Source organism: Temnothorax longispinosus, chromosome 8, assembly GCF_030848805.1.
Source record: "Temnothorax longispinosus isolate EJ_2023e chromosome 8, Tlon_JGU_v1, whole genome shotgun sequence".
In the NCBI taxonomy this organism is placed as follows: Eukaryota; Metazoa; Arthropoda; class Insecta; order Hymenoptera; family Formicidae; genus Temnothorax; species Temnothorax longispinosus.
The window spans coordinates 7,136,876-7,150,605 of NC_092365.1; the positions used below are offsets into that span (position 1 = coordinate 7,136,876).

The 13,730-nt window shown below is 38.2% G+C and overlaps 1 protein-coding gene across 3 annotated transcripts in view; it reads left to right on the forward strand.

Moving 5' to 3' along the window:
- The window catches only part of Inr-2 (insulin-like receptor-like), a 60,013-nt gene that overhangs the window by 18,145 nt on the left and 28,138 nt on the right, over window positions 1–13,730 (forward strand). For all 3 annotated transcript variants that reach the window (XM_071786997.1, XM_071786995.1, XM_071786998.1), the window contains exon 2: window positions 1,634–2,798. In XM_071786997.1, coding sequence (XP_071643098.1) covers window positions 2,228–2,798 — 571 coding nt within the window. In that variant the 5' untranslated portion in view covers window positions 1,634–2,227. The remainder of the gene's footprint in view (window positions 1–1,633; window positions 2,799–13,730) is intronic.

A 13,730-nucleotide genomic window follows, 5' to 3' on the forward strand; every position in this document is an offset into this window, starting at 1 on the left:
GACACACAACTGGTTGGCCATGCGGCTCTTAGAGCTTAGGGTTTACTTTTCTGTGAAGAGTTTTAGTATACAGGGAGTATACCGCGCGCCCGTATAGGTATATAAGGCAAGGTCCGGACATCTGCCGAGTTTACTTTGTGCCCGACAGTTTTATACGATACAGTGTTGCTATGGCGAGAGTGAGTTGCATTGTCGATTCGAGCACCCCAGCTTATTCGATAATTTGTAAATCACACGCACGTTTATCGCACGCGCTACAGCACCGCGCTATAAATATGGCCTGAAGATATTGTCACGAAGCGTCATGACCCCGGTACATACGGATGGATAAGAATTATAAAAATGTATAGAGTGTCGCGGTTCGTAAAAATGCGCATGAAAATGAGTGCATGATACTCGCAACAGCTATCCGAAATTAGCATACATAAACCACTTTGAGCACAATTGATCTCGACGTTACGTAAACAATCTGTTGCGTGTGTAATTTTTCGTCAAAAATCATAACGAAACATGGCAAGGGAATATCCGTGGCAGGGGGATGAATCCAATTCCGAGTGAGCGAGCTTGATTAAATCCCGCGAAACCCTCGGGCTAAACGTTCGTTGTTTTCGACGAGCACCTCCTTCGCGAAATATTATCGTCGATGAATCTGCTATCGAGACGATCGAAACTGCCGCGCAACTTATCGAACATATTTATTCACTCGCTAAATTCAATTTTTTGTTGGTGATGGTCGTTTTCCTTCGCGTATCGTTACCACAATCTTGCACAAGGAAACAAAGTAATGTAATTTAAAACGAGCTCTTGCTTACATTTCAAAACGTACATTAAATTCATATATTTCTCAGAACAAAGAGAAAGGAAGGGTCTTTTGCGATGCAGTCTTATAATTTATTATAATAAATTGGCACACACAGGACTGATAAACGATATTTCCTTGCTTGACCATTTGTGAGTTGAAGTGTTATCGTACAAAAACGTTATCGTGCAAAAATGTTGCGCGGAATTTCAAGTCGATAAGACAGGGCCATCCCGAATACCCTCAAAAGTGGCAACGATATTATTTTCCAGTACGTTTGCAACTCGCACCGTCATCCAGTCGTATAATTAGCCGTAATCCTCATAACGAGGTATATCTTTTTATATCATGTTATTACGCGCACGGTCTGTTCGTTGAATGGACACGCGCAATATTCATTTATTACAATAATTTATCCTTGCAAAGCATTCTTTTCCACATATAATGAGCGTGGCATACGCTTGGCGCCGCGCCGGTGATCGCCATGCATTGTAAATAACGACTCTAATTGCCATTTATTGATGGCTGCGTAAGTCTCACTTGCAACAATCGCCATTATATTTTCCCTTCTTCAAGTTTCTCGTGTGTATTATCGCCGTGTAGCGCGCTCGCGTTATCCTTCAATGAATACGAAAAAATTAACGTTTCAAGGTATCTCATTTCCTACGATTAAGTCCAAGTAAACCTACTGCATAAGCTAATGTCGTAACGTAAATGTCCCCTTAAAAAACGACGCCAAACGACTTATATAACATCATTAAAATTAAAATACAGTATTATTCATAATATCGAGGGCATCTGCAAAGTATAACTTTGTATCTTTTTTCGTTCCAGGATGACAGACTGTCTGAATATCGCCGAGGAAGCAGTATCATCGGTATGGTGAGGAGCGTGCACTGATTCGGTGTCAAGATCAACTGGCGAATCTCGAATCGGCGCGCGTAGTTTGTTGCAGTTAATGAAGTCGTCTAGGGTGACGACCTGCTGGTGGTGCCGATCTTCCAGCACAGTTGGTTGATATATCGCGTATACGTGCGTGCGTGTGTGCGGTCTCTCCGTTTCGTGGTACGCCTACGAGGTCTCTCACGCGGCCACGAAGAGGTCAAACGAAGCCGACGCCGACAAACACGTCACGGTCAACGTCGAGAGAGAGAAAAAAAAAGATCCGCGACGTCGTCGAGCGATCGTCGTCGAAGCCTGTGGTCGCATTGACGCTCGAATCCTCCAATCGTACATACGTTCGCGAGAACGAACAGAGAGAGAACGCCGAAGAGAACGCTGCTGTGGTGTGACGCGAGAGTTCGCCGCGTCGACGGCGAAGAGATGCGAGCGAAACGCGACACTTTATTCCTTTTACTCTGAATTCCGCGGAGAACGTAGAGTCGTTTTTTTCCCATCCGGGGGAAAAGTTTCGTTCTTCCAGTGAAGATGAAGTCGTCGGGCGCGTGTTACGCGCGCGGACCTGGCGGCGTGACGTTCGACGAAGACGAGCCGAGCGTTGTTGCTCTTGATCTTTCGAAGGCTAATTCTACCACCTGCCACTGCCATTGTCCATCGTCGAGTTGCGGCGCGTTCGAGAGAGATGATGGCGTGTCGTTTCTGCCGTCACCGGTATCGACGACGGCGTGCGATCTTTGCGAGCGTCTACGCGGTCAAACGGGCGGTTACAATTCGGTGGACGCGATATGGACAAGGGACAGTCATGTGGCTGATCGATCGTCGAGACGAAAGCGCGAAAAGAACGATTTGCTGATGAATGACTCGGAAGCGACCGTTGGAAAACGCGACAGAACTTTGAGGTGTGATAGAACTCCGCTCCGCGAATCGACCGCGAGATGTGCTTCGAGCGTAGTGCGGTGGATCTTCGCGGTCAAATTCCACGGCGATGTCAAATCGACCGAATGGCGGAGGCTCCTCTGGATCGTTCTCCTGATACTCGCGGTACCCGACCTCGCAGCAGCACACGACACCGCCATCGACCGTAGCAACAGAGACGGAGGTGAATACGCTTTTCTTCCCCTCTATCCGCTTAAGTGGGCACGCCCAAGTCGATCTACATTTTAGAAAGATCATTTACTAGTGTATGCATATTTTTCCGCAAAACAATAATTTGAATCGCCACGTGTGGCAAAAAATTAGGTTTTGCGTTTGTAAAATAGTCTTTATCGATCAAGTTGATCGATGCAAAGAAGAAAGTAAAAAATGTGCATTTAAAGTGTGGATCAACAGCTTACCACGCTATTGGTCGAACTGGCATATTATGTTTACAGCTTCACAAATCTTCAAAGAGCGAAGCAACGCGAAGCGCGAACCGTATTGTTAGATCATGTATAATGCAGTACAAAGCAGCAGGTCAGACGGAAACTTATTCTTCGCTTAAAACTTCACGATTACGAGATGCGCATATTTACTCTAAAAAGGATCCCGGATTGTAACTTATCAACTCTGGTGACTGACTGAAGTAAAATTGCGTTAGATGCCAACGAAAAGAGAAAACTGCTCCAGTTTACTCGCATTAAACTTCAATTTATGTACTTCAATTATGCACACTACTTGAACGCTGAAAAGACACGAAGAGATTACATTCACTGATATATAAGTCGGCAACTTGCTGCAGCAATTTACGTACAGAAAGAAGCCGGCTTCGACGCAATAATGCAAACTTTTTGTGACATTTTTATAACAAAGTGACAAATTAACTACGCGCAGGCACGTAACGCATAACACGACTCGAGAATGAAATCGACATTAAAAAATTTTTTTTTTACAGGTAACATGTAAAATTATACATTCAATGCTGCAACAATTTCTCTATTCGCTTCATGAGCTGCTAATTGACTACTAATCAGTACAAAGAGTCTGTATGAAAATTTATATATTTCGATCGCATTTAAACGTAAGCAACTGATCTTTCGAGAGAAGCGATAATTCTTCGGCGAACTAAAGTAATTCGAGAGGAGAGCACGGATGTGTTTTGTATATATAACGAGATTTCGCGACTATACTGGAATGATTGACAAGTTCGTTATCGCACAAGTTGTTCTTTAGGCCATGCTAGCAACTCGCAAAATTACGAACATTTCAATCCGTTGTCACCGCTCGCTCGTACATTTATTCGAGAATTTTCAACGATATTCATTGACCGGCAATATTACGTTGCGCGAAACACGAGCGTAAAGCTGGTTCTCCCGTAATTAAAATCTGTCGTTTGAACGATTGATCAGTGTTCGATATAATGCGACGTTTCATGGAAGTATTTTTATATAGAAATAATAAATGCAAAGATAGCTCGATCGTTAATTGCTAGATGTTTCGTACGGGATTAACATGACGTTCGTGAGAAGATGAAAATAATGTCGAAGGCATTGAGAAGAAGGTATGAATCGCGGTCGAGTATGTTTTAAAATTGCATCCAGGAGATTATCACGACTGGTTTTATATTCCGTTCTCCTCAGACTCTACCGTTCATTCCTAGAAGTCTGATAAGTTTGCCTACCCGTAAGCCTGTTTTGTGATATATAAAACGGCGATGCGTCTCGACACGATGCGCACCTAAGGTACGCGTCCTCATAATGGCAATTTAGCACGTATGTGATTCGCCGAAAGATTGAGAAGATTGCCAATTTTTAAATTATTTATTACTTTTTGCCGGTCTATGATGATGTATCGATTTATTATGTCCGTTCTTACGATCGATGACGATAATGGTGAGGTAAAGGGTCTCTAATAATATTTAAATAGCTATAATTAAAGTGAAATGCCAATTTTCGAGCAATAATAAAGATGTTAAAAAATAAATTAAAACAAATTGTTTATTAAAAATTTGAAAGTTTATGTTTCGAGCCATACTTGATCTTCTTCAGAACAACGAAAATAAAACAACAAGAATTTACATAAAGATCGATTGAAATAAGTAATTACAATTTATTGTTAAAAGGAAAACCGAAATGGGGATAACATTTAAAGCGATGGAACACAGTAAAAAAATTGTTAAATTCAACACATTTCACATGTCCCAAACGGTCCACTCAAATTTTTGTGTTAATTTAACATAATTAGGGGTATTCAAATAAGTTAGAGTTTAATGGTTTGACAGGTTATGTCGGGTTAAAGTTGAGTAAAAAGTTAATTTTTACACTTTTAACCCAAAGATTAATGTGATAGGTTAATGAGTCACTTATGTATTTTGCATAACCTTAAAGAGTAGCGCGCCCAAAGTTAATTAATTAACTTTTTACTCGACTTTAACCCGACATAATCTGTCAAACCATTAAACTCTACCCCCTAATAGGGGTATTCAAATAAGTTAAAGTTTAACGGTTTGACAGATTATGTCGGGTTAAAGTCGAGTAAAAAGTTAATTAATTAACTTTGGGCGCGCTACTCTTTAAGGTTATGCAAAATACATAAGTGACTCATTAACCTATCACATTAATCTTTGGGTTAAAAGTGTAAAAATTAACTTTTTACTCAACTTTAACCCGACATAACCTGTCAAACCATTAAACTCTAACTTATTTGAATACCCCTAATGTGAATATGTCAAGTTATGAGTTATGACACAAATATTATGTCCATAATTTAACACAAAATAAAAAAAAGTTTGATATGTGAACGAAAATTTTATGTACAACAAACATTTGTATAATGTTAAATATAAATAAAAAAACATGTTATTTTAACATTTTTTAAATGTAATTGTTCAAAAATTTGATTAAATTATTGTGTAAAATTTACAGTATTTATATAATAGAAATTCAATATTTTACAGAAAAAATATGTTAATATAACTTTTTGAAAATGTTAACGGATATTATTATTACTGCTACAATAATACTATCTATTATTTTATATATAAATGAGAATTATTTAAATAATAATAATACACTTTTCTGCATAGTACATTGCACACAAAACATTTTATTACATTTTGAATTAGAATTTTAGAAAGAGACAGGCTATATTATATGCTATACACTAAATTATTAATGCAAAGTGGCTCTCATAGGCTCGCCTTTTATCCTAGCGCGTGAGAATTTTTACAGAAGGTACTGGCGCATGTGTAGCCGCGTCGCGGCAGCGCGCGTTACTATTAGCGTTTGCAGTCTTTTTGAAATATCAGAAGGAATTCTATGTTAATCTCACGATTATAAATATAAAATGTGTTATTTTAACGTTTGATTTACTTAAATATGAATTCAACACAAATAAATCAGATGACAATCAAAATTAATTAAATTAACATATAAATATGTTACATTTTTAACACAAAAATTTTAACGAGAATATTTTTTAACAAAACTACATTATTTTTATGTTAATCTTATGATTTAAGTATAAAATGTGTTATTTTAACGTTTGATTTACTTAAATATGAGTTTAACACAAATAAATGAGATAATATAATCAAAATTAGTTAAATTAATACATAAGTATGTTATATTTTTAACACAAAAATTTTAACAAAGATATTTTTAAACAAAAAAATACACAAAATTTTTTACTGTGAATAAATAATCAAAAAGACGAGGTTAAAGTCGAACATAATATTTAAATAGTATCCGCGATGATAGCAAATTTCTAGCGTCTTCTCTCTGTCGAAAGAAACATGACTAAGTTCAAGTATAAAAAATAGACTTGGCCTGAATTCGCTATTAAATAATTAGTGTGGTGAAAGAATTACAAGATACAGGCACGCCACTACACGTACATTCGTAGAGCCGAATACATTTAATCACCCACAGAGATTGTGCAGCGTGTTCCGAAAGCAGGTAAACGACTCACGTTCTGGAATGTCATTCGAGATGATCTTAAAACGTCAATCATAGTAGGCAACGGTTCTCAGCCTATGCGCTCCTTCAGGAACACGATGATGCGTGTCGATGGCTGCCATCGGCAAATACAATTGAGCCATCGACATATAGTACTGGACTGCGCCAGGCGCCAGGCATCCGTACCTAAACGCAGTATACCAAAATGGTCCGAATCATAGAAAAGGATAGAGCGCAAGTGCGGCCAATCTGACTCGCTTTTCAACCAATATTACAGTGTTGAATAGAAAGAGATAGATATTGGCCGTACATGTGCTCTATCCTCTTTTATGCGCAGTCCAATACTGTATGTCGATGAATTAAGCGTACAATGATTAATCAGCTCGTCGGATTTGCCAATAGATATTATAGGCACGTATCCCGAGCGAAACAGATTTTAGGAGTTGCAAATTTCCAACATTATTTTTAATAGAACATATTAATAAAAGTGGATAAAATTTGTTCTATACAAGGTGTTTCTTAAGGAGGTTGGTTGCTCAAATCAATATGATAAGAATTAGTTCAAATTTATATGAAGGATATATTCGTCTATGAAATCTGTCGTCCATGCCAAAGTTGAAGACAATTATCTGCATGGTTGTCGAGTAATTAATTATTGAAGTTATACTCTCTCTTTCTCTCTCTTATACACGGCGACATATAGCAAAAATGTTACGACACTTGTAATGTAACTCTCGAAAGCATATTAAAAATGATAAGAATTTAATGAAAATAGATGCAAATAATTCTTTACATATTTAGGAAGGACTTTTACGAAGACTGAAATGATTTGTCTACATAGTTATCAAGAAATTGTAAAAATAAAACAGCATATTGCCATATTTTAACGTATTTTCAATTGTACAAACAACGATTTAAAATAAAACCTTAAGAAACAGCTAATTTAATGCATTTATTTACACATATTCATTTACTAAAACTCGTTTATCTCACGCGACGAAAAATTTGATTATTTAGAGTTGGCAGCCGTCCCCTCTCGCCGCCTGCCCTGCAATGTGTGACGGCAACCTTAAGTACTATTCAATATTTTAAGAATTGATCTTTCAGGTAATTTTATGAAGAAGAATTTATACGAATATATGATCTCAAAAATTTTCAGAAATATAGTGGGTTTCAACGATGACATTGAAAGACGACCAATAGATAATTTTGTATATCTATATATACACAGTTATATCTATAATAACACAGTTGAACAAAAAAAATTACTTTTGTACATTAAAACGCGAATAGTCATTTCTTGTAGTTTTTTAGACGTTGAATACGATCCTGTTTACCAAATTGCTCTATCACATCACAATTTTGAGAAATTTGCAGTTTAAGTTGCAAAAAAGGACTATTTTCCCGTACTTTGTCATATTATAACTAAGGTGTGTGATGTGCTAAAGAAATTTTATTGCAATCAAAATTATATAATTACGAATTGTGTTCATAAGTTTTTTATTACATATACAGTATATGTAATAAGTTACTTATAGACACAATTCGTAATTATGTATTATTTCTTCGAATAAAGTTATTGTAAGAAAACTGTATACAAATACTTGTTTGATCCACTGTACGTTGTTAGGACTTTTAGCCCTCAAAAGGAATTTTTTGTGTTCGCTATGGTTAATAAGATATCGGCTAAATATGGGGTCTATTGCAGAAGAGCTGTGAATTAGATCATTGATGACTTATCAAATAGCTTTCAATTATGTTTATTTAAACTTAAGAGTTTTTTAACTTAAGAGTTTTTATTTAAACTTAAGAGTTTTGCTGAATATGAATCCAATGTCAAAATTGACAAAGTTTAAATAAAAGATAAAAATTAAATCATATTTATAAATTATAGCAAATAATTCCTTGTATAGGAACTTTTCACACATTATACTTAATACAGATGTGATATCTAAAATATTGGATTTTCATATTCAGCGACCTAAAGAACTTAAGTTTAAATAAACATAATTGAAATTCCCTATTCAATTGTATATGCCCTATTATACTTGGTACACTCTATTTGGTAAATCGTCAATAATCTAATATCTAATTTATAGCTTTTCTACAATAGACCCTATATTTAACCATGAATATGTCATTAATCATAGCGGACACAAATAAATTTCTTTTGAACACTGAAAGCCCTACTTAATTTTGATTGCAATAAAATTTCTCTAACGTCACACACCTTGTCACATTACAATATGACAAAATACGTAAAGATAGCTTTTTTTTACAACTTTAAATGTAAATTTCTTAAAATTGTGACGTGATAGAGCAGTTTGGTAAACAGGATAATATTCCGCATCTAAAAAATTACAGGAAATGACTAATAGTCTCGTTTTGGGTGTTTTTTTTATTCTTTTAACAGTGTAATAGACATGAGGGTATTCTTAAATATTGTACTATCAATACTTTTTGATTTTTAAAATAATATACATTTATTAAGCTTGTACAGTGAGAAATATTTCCTAACTTGTCCAATATTGCGAAGAATTCCAAATGTTGGATCCATTTTCCCGAAGTATGCATATTCCGAGGACGATGAACTCGTTTTATGCCGCAGTTCCGAAATTCTCATATGGCATGGTCGTACGAGAGTTAATTTACTACGCTGTTCTTTTTCGAAGATTGTTTTCCCACGTTGCTATCACTACGTGTGCAGCTTGACACAAGCTGATACTATTCAAATTATCTTTTCACTACGGTCAAAAATATGTAGAGAATGACGATAAATCAGTTGAAGTCGATTTAAATAGTTTCATGTAGATAGTAGCTAGTAAACATGTTTTGTGTACAGATATAGAAAAAGCATCATCAAGCTTGTTTTCTTTTTTGTTAGAAAGATCCCGTCTGGTCAAAAGTCGATCTAATTCGGTGGTATACTCCTTTGAGATAGTAGGTGCTATCGAATAAGGAAAGAAGAGCGAAAAGAAGCAGTCGGAAGAAAAAAGAAAGAACGAGAGAGAGAGAGAGAGAGAGAGAGAGAGAGAGAGAGAGAGAGAGAAAGTGGAGGAAACGAAAAAAACCAAGAGAAAATGGGATATGAGGAGGGGGGAAAGAGAGAGAGAGAGAGAGAGAGAGAGAGAGAGAGAGAGAGAGAGAGAGAGAGAGAGAGAGAGAGAGAAAGTGGAGGAAACGAAAAAAACCAAGAGAAAATGGGATATGAGGAGGGGGGAAAGAGAGAGAGAGAGAGAGAGAGAGAGAGAGAGAGAGAGAGAGAGAGAGAGAGAGAGGGAGAGAGGACAAAATCGTAGGCTGCATACCTCGCCACAAAAAGGCAGGCTACTCCGTCGTGAGAACAACAGAACCGATGGCATTCCTGCGATGGGATGCGATGCGATGCGATGCGCAAAATATCTCGGCTCTCGGTCTCCCTCGGCTTGCACCGCGTCGTCTCCCTTTTCTACGCTTCCGTACCCTCTTTCACCGTCGAATCGAGTCGAAAACACTTTCGTGCATTTTCCACACCGTCTACTCGGTATGGTAGCCGTCTTTAACCCAGCGTATATCGAAGTTGCAGGAAGGCAAATCGAGTGGCAAGTTACCTGTTATATTTACCTCTTTTACTAGTTTCTATTGAAATAAAGTGAAACAAGGGAAGCGTGCGCCAGTGAACATTGATCGCTAGATTAAAGTAAACAAGCAACTTGCATAATTATATTCATTATACATATGTATTCGTATGTCTGCATGTGCTTGATGCGTTACACCGCCGCGCCGGAAGACGAGCATATTTTTCCCCGAACATTTCCTGTAATCTTTATTATTATGACATATATAATAAATAAAATTCTGTATAATTTGCTTTTTTATTTTTTGTTCGTGTTTTTATTTCGTTTACTTTACATTTTGTGCAACCGAGAAGAATTAACGTCCGAAAAATCCTATGCGCAACTAGTGAATCGTATTAACAACCTCTTCCTTTTGTATATCCGGAATATCGGGACTGAATTAAATATTAGTAATCAAGGGTACGAGAATATGATTCAGCGAGGATTATGCAGTTAAGAATTATCTGAATCTGTGGGTCGATACTGTATCAGTTTTGTCTGTGCTTTTGATAAATTTGTCTTAGGATGGTATTCATAACCCGTTTCTTGTTGAATAAGAATTTCTTATTTATACATTGATGCATGCAGATACTTGCGCATGGGTATAAATAAGCAATCTTTATTCCTTAAGGAACGGCTATGAGCTATGAATATCGTTCCCTATGCTCGACCTAATGGAAGGTGCGTTATGATAACGGCGAAGGGAATAAGAAGCTATCGAGATCGTACGCGGAAGAGAGAGCAAAGGAAAGGAGGATGGTCTAGGGTACTCTAGGGGAGGCCCGGAATCGCGGAGGGACGATGAAGGTTGATGTAATTAAGGCGTGTCAGCTCGAATATTAAGTGACGTGCCTCTTTACGGTGAATGGAGACGGAAGTCGTCTGGTGACATTATTTAACGATATCCGTTCGCTCGAAAGACTAACGGGCCGACGATTTCGTGTAAATACGACGTCAAGATAATATCGCGACGAATTTTATTTGTAACGAGAACGTATGAACTAATCGGGTTTACGTCACGCGCCAAAAGCTAATACAGCGGTAGATATTTAATTGCTTCAAAATGCATCGACACGACGGACTTTGGATGTTAAGTTAACTCGTCAGCCGTGTTAACATAGGGAGCTTTCCAGCAAGCGACACAAGCCTTGTTCTATCTTTCTTTTTTGGTAATCAGTAACAAAGATAAAACGATACTTGTGTCGCTTGCTGGAAAGCTCCCATAGTTTATAAGCTGCGAGAGTCTGGGCGCGGAATATCTCGGGATATCTCGGGATGCCCTCGCAAATCAAAAGGCGGGACCGCAAAATTATCGTAGGCGTGGTGAGGGTACCGTCGCGCTCCCGCCACGATGTTAACGTCGGGGCGCGGTACAGGGGGGGGTCGGGATCGGGATGCCGCAGCTTGTAGAAATTTCAATCGCGATGCAAAGATGCCCTGGAGGCGAGCGTGTGCACCGCGACCGGCTGGGATGAGAAAAGAGAAGTGCGGCCTCTGTCTAGACGGCGACTTCCGGCATCCAAAGTTACGGGGGGGAGGGGAGTCCCGTTGACCTCCGGCGCGTGTTGCACCTGGTATAACTACGGAATACTTCGTATACTTCGTCGGAAGCGTTTATTTGCACTGGCGTAAAGACACTACGCCGCGCCACCGTGCGCGTCAATAAATTTACGATGCGTCTTACGACGCGACTACTGCGATCGTATGCAAAGATATTGATGAGTTTGATAAATTTATCGTCGTTCTTGCGTTGCCATCGAGGCTCATCGAGATTCAAACGACACCGGGAGGGAAAGCACGAAACGTCGCTATTTTTAGAGCATCGGGCTATCCTGTGAACGTATTTCGCGCGGAAGACGGCCACGAGATTCGCTGTGCTCGGTCGCACAATAGCGCAGCACATGATACGACAGGGGCTCTATGTGGCTGGTTCGAGTGGCGCCAAGCCGATGGCTTCCGGCTTTTGATGAAACTTAACGAGCCGCAAGCACGAGAAAATGACGAGCGTTACGTAGCTTATTTGCCTATTTATAGGGCTACCGCTATCCGACATATTTTTACTCGCATTATTTTTGCCACATTGATTAATTAATACCTTGTAAACGTTATAAGATTCATGGACGGTATCATTAAAGAAGGATTTTTATCTGATTAATTAATGGACGTTTTATTATTAAGTACAGAGTTGCAGTTGCTCGTGCAATATATTTCGTTGTAAAAGTGGCGCAAGTTGTCGGTTGTCGGTCTACTTTTTTTTTAAGGCAATATGATACCACAATTGAAACCTTGGCCGAATTATCGATTGTACAACAACGTATCTATGTATCACGGTGCGGTCTCGCTTCGCGTGTACTTGGCGCGAGACACTACCGTGTCTCTTGATAAAGGTCTAAGAGTGGCATAGGTCTGTTTCATCTTCCGCATGGACCGATTGCTTTTATCTTTTATCGTTCGAATAATTACGAAATTTCCAAACGAATTTATAACCGATATACACCATCAATTTTCATATGTCCGCTCGCCCGCAGGTCGCAGGCGCGCGGAATGTATGAAATATGCTCGAATATATTTTCACGCGATATTCTTTGTTGGCTACCGCGTTGCTCATTCCTTCAGCCATATCGAGCCAGCCATAACTACATGGTCGCTTGCTCCTTTCATGCCGCGCGTCATCTCTGTAGCCGGTTTAATCGAGGACTTTTGCAACTAAAGTGTCGATCGCGTAGAACGAGCTTACGCGGTGGAAAGAAATCTGCTAGATAACTGACGAGTAAAAATATTCGCGATCATTTTATTTAATTTTTTTTATGTGTTATTTTACTGTTTTATTTATTTATATTTTATTCATTTTATTTATTTGTCTGTTGATTGCAGCGCGATGTGAATATCTTTCCAATTTAATTCGTTAATTTAATCTTTGCTTTATTTATCGGCGGGAGTAATTTTATAGTAATATGCAAAAAGAGAACGTTACAAGAGATGTCGGGGTATTGTACGATAAATATAAAAATATACAGAAGAGAGAGAGAGAGAAAAAAAGAAATAAGAGATAAAAGACTATGTTAATAAAAAGAGAGGCGTTGAAGATATACGAGTAATTATAGCAATATACAATAAAATAGAAATCGCACAGTAATAATCGCGATGAGAGTTAAATCATAATTAGCTAAATGTTGAAAATAAGCAACAAGGAGTTTCTAATCTTTTTAACACTTCGAATAAAGTTCCGTTTCTATATTAATTCTCCATAAGAAGATTCGAGTAAACCGTACCAGGTCTTTCGGACGTTTTATTTATCGATCGATTCTCGTTGTGTCCAATTTTATATATTGTACCGGTCATCAGTAGCGTAGCATTTAATTTTTTGCAACGGGTATCCCCGTCGACTCGCTTGGTTCAGATAGCCGGTTCAACTCAACTCAACTCTGATGTGCAAATACAACAACCACATTCCACGACGATTTCACGTTGACGTTTGTAATCTCTTCGGCTTGTCGCTTCGGGATACTCTCACTCCCTGTTTACTATTGTTAATCCATATGCGATTTTCCCCGATCCGATATA